General features: G+C 50.0%; 1 protein-coding gene across 3 annotated transcripts; it reads left to right on the top strand.

Moving 5' to 3' along the window:
- Positions 1–225: 225 nt before the first annotated feature.
- Positions 226–19,531, top strand: STX5 (syntaxin 5). 3 transcript variants are annotated; one of them, XM_032879283.1, is made up of 11 exons: positions 226–340; positions 1,038–1,281; positions 2,899–2,969; positions 3,140–3,195; positions 3,312–3,382; positions 6,725–6,841; positions 6,926–6,982; positions 7,156–7,237; positions 7,911–8,017; positions 8,192–8,313; positions 18,778–18,937. In XM_032879283.1, the coding sequence occupies exons 2-11, from the start codon at positions 1,057–1,059 to the stop codon at positions 18,935–18,937; spliced, it is 1,068 nt and encodes a 355-aa protein (XP_032735174.1). In that variant the 5' UTR covers positions 226–340; positions 1,038–1,056. The 3 variants fall into 3 exon arrangements, with proteins under 3 accessions (XP_032735174.1, XP_032735175.1, XP_032735176.1); XM_032879284.1 differs by lacking the exon at positions 226–340 and adding an exon at positions 480–835; XM_032879285.1 differs by lacking the exon at positions 226–340 and having other exon boundaries at positions 1,057–1,281; positions 18,778–19,531.
- The last annotated feature ends 1,403 nt before the right edge of the window (positions 19,532–20,934 follow it).

Here is a 20,934-nt window from a genome sequence, read left to right as displayed (position 1 = left end):
CACCGGCTCCGCTGGGGCGGCGGGCTCTTTAAGGCTCCTCCCCTGGGGCTGGCCTTGCCTCCCGGGCCCCGGCTCTGGTTCCTCGGGGGCGGGGTCACGAACAGCCTAGCCAATGGGAAGGCGGGGCCGCTCTTGCGTTTGGGTGGCGGGGCGTGTCTCTCGAGTCCCTGTGCTCCAAAAGGCGTAGCACCGCCCTCTCGTCACCGGGGGAGGGGTTACGTGTGGGTGACGTGGCGGCTTCCAGTCTGGTCGGATTTCGGCGGCTACAGCGCTTGGAGAGGAGGCAGTGACCACCCGGGAGACTGTGGCAGCGTTGGTGGCGGCAGGAGGCAGAGAGGAGGTAGGACTCGCTCTAGAAGGGGTCTGGCTGCCGTGTCCGCTCTGGGCAGCGGCTTTCCGGGGGCGGCGACGGGAGGGGGGAAGGGAACCTGGAGCGAGCGGGCCAGTCCTGCCGGCCGGGCTCGGGGTGAGGGAATACTTCGCCGTCCAATCAGGGAAGCCCCTGTTGAGAAAGACGTCGGCACTACCTAATCAGTGGCCGCAGTCCTCGAGAAGGCGGGACTTGGGCGGGGGTGGGACTTCCTGTTTCAAATAAACACCTAGAGATTTTTTTTCGCCCCCCTCCGCCCACTGAAGTGGGTCCCTCTCGGGAGGTCGGTCACCGTTTCTCCCTTAGGAGTCGAAGGGATCCGCGGATACGAGAGGGCCCGGTTAGGGCCTGGGGCAGTTGCACAGGCCGGGCTGGCGCCTCGGTGCCACAGGACCTGCCTCTGGTCCTGTCCTGCTTCAAGGCCCCCGGCCCGCGCTCTGGCCGCCAGAGCCAAGTTGGTAGAGTGTGAGGAGCGGGACCAGTTGGGCCGGAGAGCGGGGACCTGTCCGCCTTGGGCCGGCCCCAGGATCTGCGGGTGGCTTTGGGCGCGAAAGTCCGTGCCAAGTGCAGAAGGGGCCCGAGGATTTACTGGTGTGTGTGTGTTGGGGGCGGGGGATTTGTGGGGAAGGAGGCTGCCTGGGGAATGACACTCTCCCCTCCACAACAGTCCGAGGTTATGCGTCTCAATGATCCCGCGGAAACGCTACGGGTCTAAGAACACGGATCAGGGTGTCTACCTGGGTCTCTCAAAGACACAGGTCCTGTCCCCTGCAACTGCTGGCAGTAGCAGCAGCGACATCGCCCCTCTGCCCCCCCCAGTGGCCCTGGTCCCTCCCCCTCCCAACACCATGTCCTGCCGGGATCGGACCCAGGAGTTCCTGTCTGCCTGCAAGTCCCTGCAGAGCCGTCAGGTAAGGACCGGGAGTGGAAAAGGCAGCAGTGAGCCTTAGTGAAATCTGGGAGAGGCTGTGCTCCAGCACTGTTGATAGACATAATTTGGGGGTGGGGGGTGGTGACCTGTTGCAGAACTGATCTGGTTTGGAGGGGCTGTAGGATCTACTCAGCAACAGAAAAGGGGAGGGTCAGCTATCTGGATGCAAAGTGTTCTGTGAGAAATTCCCCCAGAGGGTAGGGTTGCTAATCTTCGAAGGACTATCTCAGGATGAGAGGTGGCTGCAGTATATTTGGAGTGGATAAGGAACACGTTCTAGAAAGAGCCTTTAGCTCAAAGACAGGGACTTTGAGTTCTAGTCCCAGAATAGTCCTACCATAAGTTTGCTCTGTGGCCACAGGTAACTTAGTCTAGTTGGGCCTCAGGGTTTTTTTGGCGGGGGGTGGGGGGTGAGTGGGGAGGTGTAGGGCTTTTTTTTTTTTTTATTTAAAGTAGGCTCCATGTCCCGTGTGGAGCCCAGTGTGCGGCTTGAACTCATAACCCTGAGATCAAGACCTGAATTGCGATCGAGAGTCAGAGGTTTAGGGGTGCCTGGGTGGCTCAGTGGGTTAAGCCTCTCCCTTTGGCTCAGGTCATGATCTCAGGGTCCTGGGATCGAGCCCCCGCATCGAGCCTGCATCCTCCTCTCTGTCTCTGCCTGCCTCTCTGCATACTTGTGATCTCTATCTGTCAAATAAAATCAAATAAAACAAATCTTTAAAAAAAAAATGAGAGTCAGAGGTTTAGCCAACTGATGCCCCTGGGCCTCAGTTTTTATATCTATCAAATGAAAGCCTTTTTTTTTTTTTTTTAAGATTTTATTTATTTATTTATTTGACAGAGAGAGAGTGTGTGAGCAAGCGAGAGAGCACAGGCAGGAGGAGGCAGAGGGGCAGAGGCAGAGGGAGATGCAGACTCCCTGCTGAGCAGGAAGCTGGATGTAGGGCTCGATCCTGGGACCCTGAGATCATGACCTGAGCTGAAGGCAGACGCTCAACCAACTAAGTCACCCAGGCACCCCGAAAACAGTTTTTTTGATAAGTACTTTTTACCAAAATTGCTTTGGAATGCTTTTTTACAAATTAGATTCCCTTGTTTCAGTCCACACATCCTGAATCAAAGTGGGACCTGAGTGATTGTAATTTTAAATATTTTTACTGCTCAGGTTTTAACAACTGCTTTTCTGTATGATCTCCAAGAGATTTCCTGATTGGAAGACTAAAATGGTAATCGTGCCTATCATTTATTTAGTGCTTACAATGTCTGAGGCATCTAACTAAAATACTTTATGGACCTTATTCTGTTTAATTTTAGCAGCAACAATAGGAGGTGTGTGGATTGTCTTCTTTTTAAGCAAGAGAAAACAGATTCAGAATGGTTTAAGTCATTTGCCCCAAACCCCAGCTAATAAGTGGTGGAGTCAAGATTTGAACCTGGGTCTACCCAGGTTCAGATCTGAGCTCTAAATGACCACTACTGATAAAATTGGACCGTCCGGTGGGGGTCCTAGGGAGAATGTAGCTGATACCTAAGAAGCAGTGAAAGCTGGAAATGGAGAAGGGGAACTAAAGTGTCACACCTTGACGTTGTATTTCAGAATGGAATCCAGACAAACAAGCCGGCTCTGCGTGCTGTCCGGCAGCGCAGTGAATTTACCCTCATGGCCAAGTAAGTTGAGAGAAATTACATGGTGGGGTGCTGCAGGGTCTGGGAGCAGTAGGCTTGCCTCGGGGGGCCTTGGCTGTGAGGGAGGGCTGCACCAGTTTTGCTGGAGCTAATGTGGGAATAGGCCCTGTCCTGCCCTTTCCCGTGGTGCCCTCACTAATGCTCGTTTCCAGGCGCATTGGGAAAGACCTCAGCAACACATTTGCCAAGCTGGAGAAGCTGACAATCTGTGAGTGTTCTTGGGGTCTTTCAGAGATGGGGCAGTGAACCAGAGAGGGCTGAGGAACCGTACTCCCTGAGCCTTGTCTTTGACCTACCCCGTCGTGGCCTCCTCTGTCTCTGCAGTGGCAAAGCGCAAGTCCCTCTTCGATGATAAAGCAGTGGAAATCGAGGAGCTGACTTACATCATCAAACAGGTGAGCTGCTGGCCCTCAGGATCCTGCGTTCCCATCAGATCGCGCTGAGTCACCGGTATCACGGAGGTCCAGAGCAAGTTTCTAGAGCCAGCCCCAGACATCCTGCTCGTGCGTTGAGGCAGTGGACACTTGGCCATCAGCTGTGTACAAAGCACAGTACAAAAGCTTGAGGCAAGATTTCCGCCTTCAGAGCTTATTGTCTCCAAAAGGTATCCGGTCCCACAAACTCAAACTTAAACAGTGAGGAGAAGGCAAGGGGTCTAGACCTTACAAAAAGATGAATGAGACGGTCTGGGGACACTGGGGCAGATTTTCTAGAGGGAGTGAAGTCTGAACTGGTTTTAAGACTTGCCTACAGGCCGTGGAAGAACATTCCAACAGAAGAAACAGTGTGTGCAGTGGCCCAGCTTATAACAGAGAAGGCTGAAGTCTTTGAGGAGATGTTACCTGCTCAGGGAGGCCTACCCTGAGCGTGCTGTTCAGTACATCAGTGCTCGCAACTCTGATCTCCCTTACCTTGCTCTGTTTTTCTGGTTATAGCACTGGATCCTTTCTAACATTCTCTGTCATTGACTGACTTACCTTAATTGGTTTTGTTCCCTGCCATCTACCTCATCCCCCCACCCCCAAACAAAGAAAAGAACAGGGATTTTTTTTTTTTCTTCCTGCTTGTTCACAGATGTATCCCAAATGCCTGTACTAGTGTCTGGTGTAGAGAAGGTATTCACTGTTTGTTGACTGGATGGCTGGTCAGCAGGAGATGAGGCTGGGTGGGTAGATCGGTGGCTGGTTGGGAAGCTCATTGTCGGCCTGGGTAAGGAGCATGGAATCACTGACTGCCAGGTGCTACAAGGACGATAAGAATCTGGAGCATAGTCTGTCTGGAAGACCCCCGGATAGCAGAATCTGTACAGTTGTGATTCCTTCCTCTCCCAGCACAATGTCATAAGCATGAAACTTGAAGTTGAATGACCATAAGCGGGGAAAAAACCCAGTCTGGAGCATGGATGGGCAGAGAGGCTAGGGAGGAGGTTTTGCTGCTGTCCAGAGGCAGCCGTGTTCAGGAGGTGCCTTGTGGGGGGGTAGAGAGAGGATGCCACCATCTATCGGGGCGCTCTTGCGTAGGCTTTGAAGAACCACTGCCTGGTTTCAGACAGACGAGTTCAAATCCCAAGTCCACCAACTATGGTGTAATGTTGCATAAGCCATCTAACTACTCTGAGCTTCGGTTCCCTTATGATGGTCACAGCACCTACCTCGGAGGGTGGTTGTGGGAATTCACTTGTTTATTTTTGGAGTCCCGTTATTGGGTGACCTATAGCTTCCTGGTTCTGGGGGATTCAGCAGTGAGCAGGACAGGTGCGGTACCTGCCCTGGGGGGTTTCCTTCTTCTCTCCCTCCTTCCCTTCCTTCCTTCCTTCCTTCTTTCTTTCTTTCTTTATTTATTTGAGAGAGGGGGAGGGAAGGGAGAGGGAGAGACACTAGACAAGCAGATAGAAAAAACAATTTCAGGGTGGTGAATCCTATTAAAGAAATAAATTGAGTTCCTCAGGCTGGGGTCTTAGTAGATGGGGGTGATCTAGGATGGCCCGTGAGAAGAGGCATTGAGACCCGAATGGTGAAGAAAAAGCATCTTCCAAAGATCTGGTGGGAGCACTTTTCAGAAAGTGGGAATAGCAAAGGGAAAGGCCCTGAAGGGTGGGCCACCTTAGCGCATCTGATAAACACGAAGGGCAGTGTGGTTGCACATAACAAATGAGAAGGAGACTGGGAGGGATGAGGTCAGGGAAATGGGCGGGGCCAGACCCTGTGAAGTCTGCGTCCACCAGGGAAGGAATTTGGCTTGTGTTCTAAATTTAGTGGAAACCTCTTGGAAGATTTTAAGCAGGGGGTGATGTACTCTGTTTCTGGTTCAAAAGCTCACTCTGGTCACTGTGTCGAGGGTGAATGGGCGAGGGCAGGCTGCAAGGGCAAAGTCACTTGGGAGGCTCTTGGCGAATGTTGAGAGACGGTGATGATAGGGTCCAGGGCAGGTTTCGTAGGGAAGGAGGTGAGCGGCCCGATTCGGAGCGTCTGTTGGAATCAGCCGGGTTCTCTGTGGGCTCCTGCTAGGCTCCATATGGATTAAGGGCAAAGAGGGGACTTGAGGATGGCTTTCCTGAGTCTGGTCTGAGCAGCTGGTAACTGGTGGTGCCATTTACCAAAAAGGAAAAGTAGGGACAAGGGGGAACAGCTTTTGGCGGGGAGTTGGGAGTTGTCTTCTGTGGTAAGTGTAAGGGCAAAGAAAGTCGCAAGCTGCCCAGCGCGCTGTGTGGCACAGAGACACAGGTGCTCGGTGCCCGGTAAGTGACCCGTAGACTGTGGTTGTGTTGTGGCAGAGAGATGGGTTTAGGAGGTATGAGTATGTGACTTAGAAGCTTCCAGCTTGGGCGCCTCCGTGGGAAACAGTACCATTTTTCCGAGCTAGAACTCTGGGGGACGAGATTTTATGGGGAGAAGACGTGGAGTGCGGTTTTGGACGTGGGGCTGTAAGGAGGTTGTGTCAGCTCCAAAGGGCCAGACCAGTCAGCTGTGGATATCGTCCATGGCTCTCGAGTGCTTGTGGCTGGAATGCTAACTGGGGGGACTGTTAGAGGAATTCTAGAAGTTGCCTAATCTAGTTTGTCTTCAGTGTGTTCCTTGAACTCACTCTTCCTGACCTCTTCTCTCTCCCCCTCCCCCTTATCCCCTGGGCAAACTCTCTGCCACTCCCCAGCCATCTCCTTCATCTCTATCTTGGCAAGCCGGATCGGGGAGCGGAGGATGCTTTGGTCTGGTGTAGAAAGCCGGGCTGTGCTACTTTACCTCATCGTGTGACCTTGGACAAGTCACAGCTTTTACTCTTTTGCTATAATGACTTTTGAAAGGAGTTCTGTGTATAAGAGGCGTTTTGTTGATGCTTCCGGGAAACACGGAGACTTTGACTCTTCCCTTTTCCTGACTGCCATACAGTGCTCTGCTGGCCAGCATGCACTGGGTGTGAGATCATGGCCTTCGAAGTAGTTCTCTGGTCACGTGTCTGGCCTCACAGGTGGAGTTGAGCCAGAGGGTGAAGGGGGTAAAATCAGTTATTTAGAAATGGATGAGACCAGATTTTGCCTCTTCTGGCTCTACTCCGCAGGGACTGAGCTGGAGCAAAGTCCGGAGCTTGGACCATCCCAGAAGCCCCTTCTGGTCTGACTTTGAAATACCCTCCCCATCGTTCGTAACTTCCACCCCGTCGTCCTTGCTGGAGCTGTCCATGTGGGAGAGACGTTGGCCGAGGACCCCTTTGTTAACCGTTTTCCTGTTGGCTCTCCGTAGGACATCAATAGCCTCAACAAACAAATTGCCCAGCTTCAGGACTTCGTGAGGGCCAAGGGCAGCCAGAGCGGCCGGCACCTGCAAACCCATTCCAACACCATCGTGGTCTCCCTGCAGGTGGGACCTGGAGTTGGTGGAGGGGGAGGCAGAAGGGAGAAAGGGATTGTCTTCTTTGGCCAACCCTCTCTCCTTTTGTTCTAGTCAAAACTGGCCTCGATGTCCAATGACTTCAAATCAGTTTTAGAAGTGAGGACAGAGGTAAGAAGAATCTGTGTAGGAGGGATAGGAATCGGGGTAAGGGCCCAACGGGAGATGGGGAAGGAACAAGTGGAGGGGTGAGGGTAACAGTGTCATAGGCCGACAGGAGGGTCTCTCTAACATGCCTGCTTCCCAGAGGCCTCGGGACCTTTGCATTTCTTCCCCAATCCCAGAACCTGAAGCAGCAGAGGAATCGGCGGGAACAGTTCTCCCGGGCACCTGTGTCAGCCCTGCCCTTGGCCCCCAACCACCTGGGTAAGTCACCGGCAATGCAGGGAGCCCTGAGGGGTAAGACTCAGTTATTGTGTCTGTGATGGCATCCTCTAACCCCGCGAGGGCAGGGCTTGCATAGGAGAATGGACAGGCATCCTTGAGATGCCAAGATTTCTCTCTCAGAGGTCAAACCCCACGACTGGCTTTCACGATCTACACTTAGTCTCCCACATTCTCACTGTCGGGGCTGACTTCAGTCCTGTGCACTAGAATGACTCTAACATTTTTATTATTCATTCACATTCTCTCATTTAATTTTCACCACCACCTCAGAGAAAGCCACTATTATTATGCGTCATTTATTTATTTATTTATTTTTAAAAGATTTTATTTATTTATTAGACAGAGATCACAAGTAGACAGAAAGAGAGGAGGAAGCAGGCTCCCCGCTGAGCAGAGAGCCTGATGCAGGGCTTGATCCGAGGACCCTGAGATCATGACCTGAGCCAAAGGCAGAGGCTTTAACCCACTGAGCCACCCAGGCGCCCCTTATTATGCATCATTTAAAGGGGAGGAAACTGAGGCCCAGCGAGATTAAATGACTTGTCCAGGGTCACAAGGCTAGGAAGTGCCCGCGCTGGGATTCAAACCCAGAGCATGTGGGCATTGAACCTACTTCCAAGCACTACGAAGTGCCTTTTCTTTCTTTTCCCAGGGGGCAGTGCTGTGGTTTTGGGGGCAGAGTCTCGTGCCTCCGGGGATGTGGCCATTGACATGATGGACTCTCGGACCAGCCAGCAGCTGCAGCTCATTGATGAGCAGGTACCTGGGCTCGGAACTGGGTAGGAGATGCTCATCTGTCCTCCCCAGTGGGCCTCTAGCAAGTGTTTGAAATGTGCGTTGAGTAGAGTGGCCACGCTGGGAAGGGGTCCTAAAGAAGCAGGCCCTCCGCTGAGGAAGCTCCTAGAGTTCATGGGCGCTGTCTCTCCCCTGAAGGATTCCTACATCCAGAGCCGGGCAGACACCATGCAGAACATCGAGTCCACAATTGTCGAGCTGGGCTCCATCTTTCAGCAGTTGGCACACATGGTTAAGGAGCAGGAAGAAACCATTCAGAGGTGAGACTCTCTTTCACCCTGGACAGAAGAGCCTTCTGTTCCTGTGGGGTGACATCCTAAAGGCCCCCAGGGACAGCTTGCTGCCCGTCGAAAGAGTAGAGGGAATCCAGCCTACCCACAGGGTTCCTTCAACAAGTGTTCATGGAGTGCCTGTTTCTTGTCAGGTGCTGAGGATACACCGATGAGTAGAACCATGACATCTCTATAGCGTAGGGGTGAGATTCAGGAGGGTGGGTGAGCACAGCTGTTTAAAAGAGTTGACAAGAAATTTTCAGGTAGTGATAAGATATACATGGAGAATTATGGCGGGATGACGTGTTAAGAAAGGGATCATGGGGTGCTTGGGTGGCTCAGTCCATTAAGCGGCTGCCTTTGGCTCAGGTGGTCCTGGGATCGAGCCCAGCATCGGGCTCCCTGCTCATCGGAGAGCCTGCTTCTGCCGCTCTGCCTATTGTGCTTCCTTTCTATCTCTCTGTCAAATAAGTAAATAAAATCTTAAAAAAAAAAAAAAAAAAAAAAGATCCATTCTATCAATGGACTCCTACAACTTCCGTGTTTTGGCTATTGTAGATAATGCTGCAGCGAACATTGGGGTGCATATTATTTTTCTAGTTAGTGTTTTCTTTTTCTTTGGATAAATGCCCAGAAATGGAATTACTGGATCATGTGGTAGCTATATTTTTAAGTTTTTGAGGAACCTTGGTACTGTTTCCCAGAGTCGCTGTATCAGTTTGCATTCCCACTAACAGTGCACAAAGGTTCCTTTTCTCCACATCCTCACCAGCACCTATATATATATATATATATATATATATATATTTTGGCTATTTGTTTTGTTTTGTTTATTTTTTTAAGATATTATTTATTTATTTGACAGAGATCACAAGTAGGCAGACAGGCAGGCAGAGAGAGAGAGAGAGAGGGGAGAAGGCTCCCTTCTGAACAGGGAGCCCAACGTGTGGGGCTCGATCCCAGGACCCTGAGATCATGATCTGAGCTGAAGGCAGAGGCTTAACCCACTGAGCCACCCAGGTGCCCCTGTTTTGTTTTTATGCTAGCTGTTCTGACAGGTATGAGGTGATTATCTCGTTGTGGTTTGGATTTGTTTTTCCCTGATGATGAGCGGTGTTGAGAATCTCATGTGCTTCTTGGCCATTTGGATGTCTTCTTTGGAAAAACGTCTCTTCAGACTTCCTGCCCATTTTTTAATTAGAATGTTGGTTTGTCTGTTTGTTTGCTGTTGGGTTATATGCAGTCTTTATATATTTTGGATGCCTGCCCCATATCAGATAAATGATTTGCAAACTTTTCTCCTGTTCGGTAAGAAAGAACTTTGTTGATCGTTTCTTCTCTGTGCCAAAGCTTTTTACTTTCGTGTACTCGCATTTGTTATTTTTGCTGTCGTGGCCCTTGCCTGTGGAGTCAGGTCCAAAAATATCGCTAAGTGATGTCAAGGAACCTGCCACCTGTGTTCTCATCTAGAATTTTTATGATTTCGGGTCTTGCATTCAAGTTTTTCATCCATTGTGACTTAATTTTTGCATGTGGTGAAAGAAAGCGGTCCAGTGTCACTCTCCACATGTAGCTGTCCAGTCCCCCCACACATTTGTTGTTGAGACTGTCTTCCCTATTTATATTCTTGCCTCCTCTGATTAATTGATCACATATGCGTGGATTTATATCTGGGCACTCTCTCCTGTTGCATTGATCTATGTGTCTGTATTTGCGCCCGGACCAGGCTGTCCTGGTGACTCTAGTTTTGTGGCATAGGTTGAAATCAGAGCGTGTGATGCCTCCAGCTGTGTTCTTTCTCAAAATTGCTTTGGCTACTCAGGGTCTTCTGTGATTCCATAAAAATAGTGTACTTTGGGGGGCGCCTGGGTGGCTCAGTGGGTTAAAGCCTCTGCCTTCATCTCAGGTCATGATCTCGGGGTTCTGGGATCGGGCTATCTGCTCGGCAGGGAGCCTGCTTCCTCTCTCTCTGTCTGCCTCTGCCTGCTTGTGATCTCTCTCTCTGTCAAATAAGTAAATTTAACAAAAATAGTGTACTTTTTAATAAGGTTGGATTTAGGCTTACCATTTTACTATTTGCTTTCTCTTTCTTTTTTTCCTATTTCTTTTTGTCCCTTTGTTCCTCTTTCTCTTTCATCTTTTGAACAATGGAAATTTTTTTCAAAATTCCACCAAAAATTTTTTTGTTGATATTTTAGCTAAATGTCATTGCATTTTTTTTTTTTTTTAAAGCGGCTGACCTAGGGATTACAGCATGCATCATTAGCTCTCACAGCCTACTTCATACAAAATGTGAGAACTTTAGGGGTGCCTGGGTGGCGCAGTCAGTTGGACATCCGACTCTTGTTTTCAGATCAAGTCATAATGGCAGGGTTGTGAGGCTGAGCCCTGTGTTGGGCTCCGTGCTGAGTGTGGAGCCTGCTTGAGGTTCTCTCTCTCTCCCTCTCTCTTTGTCCCTCCCTCTGCTTGTGCGCATGTGCTCTCTCTTTCTCTCAAAAAAAATTTCGGGCGCCTGGGTGGCTAAGTTGTTAAGCGTCTGCCTTCAGCTCAGGTCATGATCCCAGGGTCCCCATCCAGCCCCCTCCTCAGCAGAGAATCCTCTTCACCCTCCCCCTCTGATGCTCCCCCTGCTTGTGCACGTGCTGTCTCTCTCTAATAAATAAAATATTGAAAAAAAATACTTTATTTGTCAGAGAGAGAGAGAATGTGCACGAGCAGGGGGAGCAGCAGGCAGAGCAAGCAGAGGGAGAAGCAGGCTCCCTGCTGAGCAAGGGACCCAACATGGGACTTGATCCCAGGACCCTGGGATCATGACCTGAGCCAAAGGCAGACACTTAACAACTAAGCCACCCAGGCACCCCGCCCACCCCCGCCGGCTCTTATATTTTTAGGTAGGCTCTGTGCCTAAAACGGGGCCTGAACTCACAGCCCCTAGATCAAGAGCCCCACAGCCTCCACTGAGCCACCCAGGTGCCCCCAACTTCATTCTTTTTTTTTTTTTTTTAAGAATTTTGTATTAATTTTTTTAAAAGATTTTATTTATTTATTTGACAGAGATCACAAGTAGGCAGAGAGGCAGGCAGAAAGAGAGAGAGGTGGAGGCAGGCTCCCTGCGGGGCAGAGAGCCCGATGCAGGGCTCGATCCCAGGACCCCGGGACCACAACCCAAGCCGATGGCAGAGGCTTAACCCACTGAGCCACCCAGGCGCCTCTGGTCTTTCTTGTTCTTAACGAGAAGGTGGTGATAACTTCATCTGTGTATGTAATGTGTTTTTCTCCGGCTGCTTTTCAGGTTTTTTTGTATGTTTGTTTTTTTGTTTATGTGTTTTTTTTTGTCTTTGATTTTCAGCAGTTAGTTGACTATTATGTCTCCTGATGTCATTTTCTTTGAACTTCCCTTTCTCGGGGTTCTCTGAGTTTCTCGCATCTGTACATCTACATCTCTCATGAAGTTTAGGAAACGTTTGGCCATTATTTACTCACACTGTGCCCGATTCCTCAGACTGGTTCAGTGTTCTCCCTTCAGTAAGAGGGAGCACAAGAGCGGAGGGAGGGGGAGGAGATGTGGGAGGGGGAGGAGTTTGACTACAGCTACTTAAAGGATGTTTGTTTGTTTATTTATTCATCGACTATAGTACCAGCCCTTTATAAGGTGCTATGAGTCTAGCCATCATGGTCCTGGAATCAAGAGACTTCAAAAGGCTGATTCTTGGGGCACCTGGGTGGCTCAGTGGGTTAAAAGCCTCTGCCTTCAGCTCAGGTCATGATCCCAGGGTCCTGGGATTGAGCCCCACATCCGGCTCTCTGCTCAGCGGGTAGCCTGCTTTCTCCTCTCTCTCTGCCTGGCTCTCTGCCTACTTGTGATCTCTGTCTGTCAAGTAGATAAGTAAAATCTTGAAAAAGGAAAAAAAAAAAAAAGACTGATTCTTCCCTGGTTCAGCTGAGACCTAGGGAACTCCTTACTGGGTTGGTTCCGTAAACACTGTAGCTCCTCAGGCTGTGATGTACTTTGTATATTAGAATATTGTTATAGATTCTGTGAAATGGAATCATAAAAGATACTTGGGTTTGGGACACCTGGGTAGCTTAGTCGGTTGGGCATCTACCTTCAGCTTGGATCATGATCCCGGGATCCTGGGATCGAGTCCCGCATGAGGCTCCTTGCTCAACAGGGAGTCTGCTTCTCCCTCTGCCTGCCGCTCCCCCTGCTTGTGCTCTCTCCCTCTCTCTCCCTGATGGATAAATTAGTAAAATCTTAAAAAAAAAAAAAAAGTTACTTGGGTTCTTTCTCCATCTTTTATGTGTTTTAAATAGTTAACATTAGGGGCACCTGAGTGGCTCAGTCAGTTAAGCGTCTGCCTTCAGTTCAGGTCATGATCTCAGGGTCCTGGGATCGAGCCCCACATCAGGCCCCGTGCTCAGCTGGTGAGTCTGCTTCTCCTTCTTCCTCTCCCTCTGTGATCTGTCTCATTCTTGATTGCTCTCAAATAAATAAATAAAATCTTTAAAAAATTGCTAACATTCTCTGCATCTGCATGCAACCTTACATTCTCGTTTTCCTTGAAAGAGTCTTTCAGTGTTAGTGTTCATTTCTTTATTGGTTTTAGCAAACATCTGGTGATGCTCTGAGCTAGTCCTGCTGGATCTGGGGATAGGAAGGTGAAAGACTGTTCCGGTCCTTGCGGCGCTCATGTCTAGTAGGAGAGACATGCACTGACAGTTACACTTCAGTATGGTAAGGGCAGGAAGAGAAGGAGGTAAGGGAACTCAGGCCAGGTACCTCTCCTAGAAATAAAAGATAGCAAACTAAGTCCTGAGGAGGAATGCCAGCCAAAGGAAAGGAAAGGCCATTCCAGAACAGCTCAGAAATGAAAAAGGGTTTGGGTGGCTTCCAGGAATGCAGACTTAGTGCACACAGCAGGCAGGCAGGCAGGCGGAGTGGGGAGGGAGGAAGCTGGAGAGGCAGGGCCAGATCACAAAGGACCTGTGTGCTGCATTCTCAGGGAGAAGTAGATGGATGCTGGGGGAGGGGAACGAGCTTTGTTCTGGAATTGCTGACTGTCAGACTCCCTGGGCCCTCCAAGTGGCATTTGCTGTGTGGCCTGAGGCTCAGCAGAGAGGGCTGGGCTAGAGATAAGGACTTGGGGGAGTCAGTGGCCTCCTGGTGAAACCATGGACATAGACAAGACTACCCCGAGACAGTGGGTAAAGCGACAAAAAGGACAGGACAGATCCCTGTGGCTCCAGGAGTACTGGGAGAAGGGGGAAGGATTTGTCTAGGAGGCTGAGGAAGACGGCTAAGGAGGATGACGAAAGCGGAGAGTAATGTGTGGGGTGAGGTGTTGGGGATTTTAGGAAGAAAGGAGTGGATATTTCTTGGTGCCCCTGAAAAAGGAGGTGTGAGGTGAGGCTCCAGGGTGTTCAGGGGGCTGCGGGGCTGGGATTGATCGATCAGCGCAGCAACTTCTGTTGGATGGCTCAGAAGCAATTTTATAGGGGATTGAAACACAAAAGGGAAATAACAAAAGAGAAAAATTGTGGGCAACTGTATGTACAAGAAATGGAGATTTTGAAAGGATGAATTTTTTTTTTATTGTATTTGTTTATTTTTTTAAGATTTTATTTGAGAGAGAGCAAGCAAGAATGTGTTCGTGCGTGCACATGAATCAGGGGAGCAGCAGAGGGAGAGGGAGAAGCAGGCTCCCCACTGAGCAGGGAGCCTGATGCTGGGCTCCATCCCAGGATCCAGAGATCATGACCTGAGCCAAAGGCAGATGCTTGATTGACAGATGAAAGGATGAAACTTTTTAAATAGACATTCTTCTGTTTGCTTCCTGCATGCCAGTAGATCCGGATTTGAACACCCTTTTTAGAAACCACTGATTTAGGGGCGCCTGGGTGGCTCAGTGGGTTAAAGCCTCTACCTTCGGCTCAGGTCATGATCTCAGGGTCCTGGGATTGAGTCCCGCATCGGGCTTTCTGCTCAGTGGGGAGCCTGCTTCCTCCTTTCTCTCTCTCTGCCTGCCTCTCTGCTTACTTGTGATCTGTCAAATAAATAAATAAAATCTTTAAAAAAAAAAAGAAGCATGATGTGTTTAAAAAAAAAAAAAGAAAAAGAAACCACTGATTTAGTCCAAAGGTCTTCAATATGTAGATTCCTGGGCCCCATCCTAAACTTTCTGAATATGAGACATGAGAATCTGCATTTTGGGGATGTTCAACACGTGATTCTTATTTTTTTTCTGAGGTATGAAAATTGCTGATCTGTTACTCCGTTGTTTCGCTTTGCACCCCGATTTGTAACCTACAGGATTTCTAGCGAGTAGAAAGTTGGGAGGATCATACAAATGAGCACCTTGTTCCTTTCACTCAGATTCACCCACTTAATATTTTCTCATGTTTGCTTTCCCTCCTTTTTGTTCCTCTGAACCATCGGAAAGTGCAAAGATCATGGCATTTTTATCCCTAAAGACTTCAGCAGGCACCCTTCCAGAATTGGTATTCTCCTGAACAGCCACAATGCCACTGTCATATCTAAGATGACCGACAATTCTCTGTCATTACCCAGTGTTTAGTCCATACTGAAATTACCCCAGCTGTTCTAAAAACAAGTGCTTTAAGCTTTTTTCCTTGAATTTAAGACCCAGGCAGTGGTCACACGTGGCATTTGATATGTCTCTTTAGTCTGCCTTCTGTTTTGCTTCTCATGACACTGACTTTTCTTTGAGGAGGCCAGTGCCTCTTGTAGCAGGTCCCGCATGTGTGTTAGCTTAGTGTCGCCTCGTGATCGGATCTAGGTTATAGACTGTTGGCCAGCTACATAGCTGATTATTACCAGTGGGCACTTGATGAGGTTATCCCTTTATTGGCGATGGCAAGTTTGGTCACTTGTTTAATGCAGTGAGCATCTGGCTAAGTCACCTGTGGAGTGACGCTTTGAGTGCCTGTGAACGTCCGCCTCCCTAGACCCATGATGGTCCTTGCCTGATACAGTCGTGACTATGTGTGAGACCAAGTGGCAGTTTTCTAATTCATCCCTTCTTTTTTTTTTAAAGATTTTATTTATTTGACAGACAGAGATCACAATTAGGCAGAGAGGCAGGCAGAGAGAGAGGAAGGGAAGCAGTCTCCCCGCTGAGCCCGATGGCAGGGCTCGATCCCAGGACCCTTAGATCATGACCTGAGCTGAAGGCAGAGGCTTAACCCACTGAGCCACCCAGGCGCCCCAACTGTCATCATTTTTCATTATAGAGTCAGATTTTCTAAACCTAGCCACATGGAGCTCCTTTTTTTTTTTTTTTTTTTTTAAGATTTTATATATTTGAGAGCGAGCACAAGCAGAGGGACTGCAGGCAGAGGGAGAAGCAGGCTTCCCGCTGAGCAAGGAGCCCAATACAGGACTCTGTCCTAGGGTCCTGGGATCATTACTTGAGCCAAAAGCAGACGCTTAACCCGCTGAGCACCCAGGTGTCCCAATGTGGAGCTCCTTAAAAGTAGCTTCCATATCCTCTGAATATGACCCAACTCCTATCAATCATTATGAAGCCTTTGGGAAATTGACACTCCAAAAGCTAAAATTCCAGATTTCCTAATCATGGTCAAATAGTCTTTCCAGTTCCTGGGCTTACTGTCATTCTCCATTCAACCTCCTTTTTGTTGTCTTCCCTAACTTTAAACTCAACTTTCTCATCCTCTGGGTTTTCATGCCTCTCCATCACTCTGAGCATGTATCCTTGCTGTTCAGTCCAACTCCAGCTCTTTTTTTTTTTTTTTTTAAGATTGATTTATTAGAAAGAGGTCACGCATGCACAAGTGCAGGGGAGATAGGGAGGTGCTGAGGGGGAGGGCAAGAGACAAGCAGACTCCAGGCTGAGTGGGGAGCCCAACTTAGGGCTCAGTCTCACAACCCTGAGATCATGACCTGAGCAGAAGTCAGGAGTTGGACACCTAACTGACTGTGCCACCTAGGCACCCTGAGACTCCAGCTTCTTCTTTTTTTTAAAGATTTTATTTGAGGGGTGCCTGGGTGGCTTCAGTGGGTTAAAGCCTCTGCCTTCAGCTCAGGTCATGATCCCCGGATCCTGGGATTGAGCCCCACATGGGGCTCTCTGCTCAGCAGGGAGCCTGCTTCCTCCTTTCTCTCTCTCTGCCTGCCTCTCTGCCTACTTATGGTCTCTGTCAAATAAATAAATAAAATCTTAAAAAAAAAAGATTTTATTTGAGAGCGAGAGAGTGAGCATGAGCAGGGGAGAGGCAGAGGGAGAGAGGGAGAAGCAGACTTTCCAATGAGCAGGGAACCCAATGCAGGGCCTCAATCCCAGGATCCTGGGATTATGACCCGGGTCAAAGGCAGATGCTTAACCCACTGAGCTACCCAGGCGCCCCGAGACTCCAGCTTCTTAATGCTTGATTCCTTCCCTCTATAGTTTTACTTTCTTTCCGTAAGACATTCCTTCAACCTCCTCACCGTGCTAACTTTTCCCCTGTTTTCTTTTTTTAAAGATTTTATTTATTTATTTGACAGAGATCACAAGTAGGCAGAGAGGCAGGCAGAGAGAGAGGAAGGGAAGCAGGCTTCCTGTTGAGCAGAGAACCCGACGCGGGGCTCAATCCCAGGACCCCGAGACCACGACCTGAGCTGAAGGCAGAGGCCTAACCCACTGAGCCACCCAGGCGCCCCACCCCCCGTTTTCTTCACCCTTCTCCTTTTCAGGCCACATTTTCTGGCCCCCTCATATCTGTCTTCTGCTCCCCACTACTGTCTCTGAGTGTCCCACGGATCCCTAATTACCCCCCACCCAGAGCTCCCTCCTGTTAGTTTACATTCATGGACTCTGATTTAAAGTCTTTCTTACGCCAAACTGCATTTACTGTGTATGCGTTTTTGTTAAGCAAAGCCATTCATGATTGCCAAGATGAGCTTTCTTGGATATGAAATGGCAGTTGCACCCACAATGAGAAATGAAATGGCAGCACAAAGGTAGGAAACCTGCTACTTCAGTTAGCCACTCGGACACAGATAGGGCATCAGTCTAGACTCCTGTATTTGGGCCTTTTTTTAAAGTTTATTTACTTATTTAAGTAATCTCTATATCTAACATGGGGCTCGAACTCATGACCCCAACATCAAGAGTCACATGCTCTTCCATTTTTTTTTTTTAAATATATATTTATTTGGGGAAGCTGGGTGATTCAGTTAAGTGTCTGACTCTTGATTTCAGCTCTGGTCATGATCTTGGGTTGTGAGATCAAGCCCTGCATCGGGCTCCACACTGACAGGGCATCTGCTTCAGATTCTCTCTCTCCCTCTCCCCCTGCCACCTCTCTAAAATAAATAAAACCTTAAAAAAAAAAAAAAAGATTTATTCATGAGAGAGAGAATGCGAGCAGAGGGAGGGGCAGAGGGAGAGAAAGAATCCCAGCAGACACACCGCCGAGCATGGAGCCTGACCTGGGGCTCGACCCCAGGACCTGGAGATCGTGACCTGAACCGCAACGAAAAGTCAGAAGCTCAACGGACTGAATCACCCAGGCACCCCCAGAAAGCCTGGTCTTCTGACCGAGCCAGCCAGGCACCCTTGGGCTCCTACGTTTGGACAGAGAGTAGTTCGCAGGCCTCATGACTACCTTCTGAGGACCTGGGGCTTGCAACCACTTGGCCCAGGCTTTGCGTTCCTGTTCCAACTGGATTATCAGGCTTCAGCTTTTCTGTCCTCACAGCTCACCGCAGTCTCTGCTTCTGGGGCCTCCCTTTGCAAAAGCCGGGGTTTGTATTGGGTTCTCAGGCTTGTTGCATATGCCGGGTGGCCAAGAAATGTTTTCTTTTCCTCAGGCGCCTCTCAAGAGATGGACGTTCCTGGGAGAGACATGGTCTCCTAATAGCAGGGCTTTTCTTATCTCCTGACTTCCTGTCCGTATCATTAAGTTTTTCTTCCTGTCTCACTCAGAACCAGGATTTCCTGACTACAGTGGTCTGTGAGCATTTTCTCCCATATTACAAATGCAGTATTACTTATTAGACAAAAATCAATAAACACTGACAAGCGAAGATTTATAATAGCTGACACTTGGGGGGCTTTTCGTGTGGGCTGGGCACTTTGTTAGCCATTTGAGGCCGACGACAACCGCAGATGCAGCGTTGGGGTTATCCTCCTTTTCCCTCCTTTGCAGTGGAAGGAAATGAGTCTGGAGGTTAAATGACCGACCGGCTTAGAATCACAAGCTAATAAATTGCAGAGCTGATCTTCACACCAGAGCCAAGCCCCATCCCCATTACCCTTCCAGAGCTCTTTCTATATACAAGCATATATACACAAAAATGGGATCATACTGTATGTAAATACTTTTCACTCCCACATTATCGCGACCATCTTTCCATGTTGGTAAGTCTACTTCAACAGCAGTCTTTTTAATCCAGTGTTCTTCTGTTTCTTCTTTCCGCCCTACCCCCAGGATCGACGAGAACGTGCTGGGAGCCCAGCTGGATGTTGAGGCCGCCCATTCAGAGATCCTCAAGTACTTCCAGTCGGTCACCTCGAACCGGTGGCTCATGGTCAAAATCTTCCTTATCCTCATTGTCTTCTTCATCATCTTTGTGGTCTTCCTTGCCTGAACCTTCTCCGCTCTGAGGCACTCCATCGGGGTTTGGAACCCCTTTGGGAGGGCAGGTGGCCAGTGCTGTCACTGAGCCTTGTGCAGGGTGCTTGGGAGAAAGGCCCTGTTTCCTGGAACTGCTGAGAATGGCCACTGCCCCCGCCCCCTGCCCCTTTGCCTCTGGCCACCCTGTCCTCCCCTCACTACCCTCAGGCCCTCGAAACACACAGTTCTGGATTTGTACTCTGCTGTGAAGGTGCTGGAAGGGAGCAGAGGCCAACTGGGGGGCCGGTCGGGGAGGCTGTCTCCACTAGGTAGGAGATTTTTAGAAACTCCCCAGCCTCTTCCAAAGGAAACTTGGGCAGCAAGGGGAGATGATGGCCTTCCCCACCTTCCTGAGAGGGAGGAGAGGAAGTGAAGCCACCCCCCGGGACCAACTTTCCCATCTCGGTTAGAATTTGACCTCTTTCTTCTTCCTCTCCCCACCACGTGAGGCAGGGGGCCCTGAGCCTCTCAGCTGCCTACACAACCCCACCTTTGGCTGCTGGTGACTCGTTCTGCCAAACGCGCTGCAGCCCATCTTCTCCCAATTACAGCAAGACTGTCAGCCTCACTAGCCATGTCGTCATTTTTGGGTGGGAGCGTCGAAGGGCCTTCGCAGCCAGTGGAGTGAGTGCACTGCCTGGTACCAGAACTGAAAGGCTGGGCTGATGGCTCTGAGGGCCAAGCTTTGGGCCCTGTGCACACAGCTGCCTCCAGGCAGGGAACACCCGGGTGCAGCAGCACTTCATGAGCCTGGAAACTTCCCTCCAGAGGGGGAAGCCCAACCCCAGAATGGGGCCCTGATTGGTGGCAACTTTCAGGATCATCTCCAGCAGTATCTGTGCCTGTTTCCGCTGCATGCTCCAGCCGGCTGGCCCCCGTTTTTCCTTGAGCTGGATGACACACAAGCTCTGCCTGCCGCCACGAGTAAAAGGTGAAGAACTCGTTCCCAGCTCCAGCCAAGGCTCTTGGTCCCCTCCAAGCCCCTCACCAAATCCAAGCCAGTCACAGGAGAGTGGAGGAGAAACCTGCCCAGAACAATTCCCTCCTGCCCCGCCAGGGAAGTTAATACACTCCGTGGCCAGGAGCCACCACCACATCATTCTGAGGTTCCTGGGGTACCCCCATGGCTCACACACCCCAAAGGAGGTTCAAGCTACAGAGAACCACACCGTACTCCTGAGAGCTGGCCCTAGAACTTTGGGGAGGTGCGTGGGGGGAGTCTAGGAGAACTCGGCCTTTTCTAGCCCAGGCATTGTACTATTTCCTCTCTCCCTGGTTTCTGTTCAGCAGGTGGTCTTGCTTGCATTCTCAGTGCCCAGCTGACGCAAGCTTAGTTCTCGCACAGCACCTCGGTGGTGGGTGGAGAGGTTGTGAAGACAGTTGGTTGCCAAAGCTGGAAAAATGGTCGATTCATTTGACGTGGCAACTCTTCTTGGGGAGGACGCATAGATCGGAAATTCATTTTATTTCACAAGTGTTTGTTGAGTTCTTGGTACATGCCAGGCAGGGTACTGAGCCAGAAGCTGGAGGAAGAAAAGCCACGAATTAGTCAAGTTCCCAGTTCTCTTGGAGTTTACGTTCTAGTTTTCTGTTGCCTGATAATCCATTTTATAGACGAGGAAAGCACGGGTTCTGTGGGCTGCCGGCAAAGGGCTGACCTGAGACTTCAATACTGGCTGTACACCGCTAGGGGTCTCCGAACCATCACTACCGCTCCAAAGCCCAGGGCTCCCCTTCCTCGGCAGCCCTTCCTGCGATCCCCTTTCCTGTTCCTCTCAAGGGACCTGGGCTGCAGCAGCTTGCTCTTTGCTCCAGCGCCAGCCCGGAGGTGCTGGCGTAGTGACGGACCGAAGAAAGCAGGCAGCGGGGCAGGCCTGGTCCAACCCCGGGGATGGCCGGGCGAGCGCAGGTCTCTGGCGAGACGCGGATCGGCCGACCCCGCCCCCAGCGCGGCTGCCCGCCGAGTGCGCA

The sequence above is a fragment of the Lontra canadensis genome, unplaced genomic scaffold (assembly GCF_010015895.1).
Source record: "Lontra canadensis isolate GAN:19392208 unplaced genomic scaffold, GSC_riverotter_1.0 scaffold66, whole genome shotgun sequence".
In the NCBI taxonomy this organism is placed as follows: Eukaryota; Metazoa; Chordata; class Mammalia; order Carnivora; family Mustelidae; genus Lontra; species Lontra canadensis.
Note: the sequence above shows the minus strand (reverse complement) of the source record. Positions and strands in the feature narration are given on the sequence as shown.

Excerpts from the sequence above, each read along its gene's own strand:
- STX5 (XM_032879285.1), top strand. The coding sequence starts at position 1,057 with ATGATCCCGCGGAAACGCTACGGGTCTAAGAACACGGATCAGGGTGTC. Across the intron at positions 6,983-7,155 it reads TTTTAGAAGTGAGGACAGAG|AACCTGAAGCAGCAGAGGAA; the intron begins GTAAGAAGAATC and ends CCCCAATCCCAG. Across the intron at positions 8,314-18,777 it reads CAGGAAGAAACCATTCAGAG|GATCGACGAGAACGTGCTGG; the intron begins GTGAGACTCTCT and ends CCCTACCCCCAG.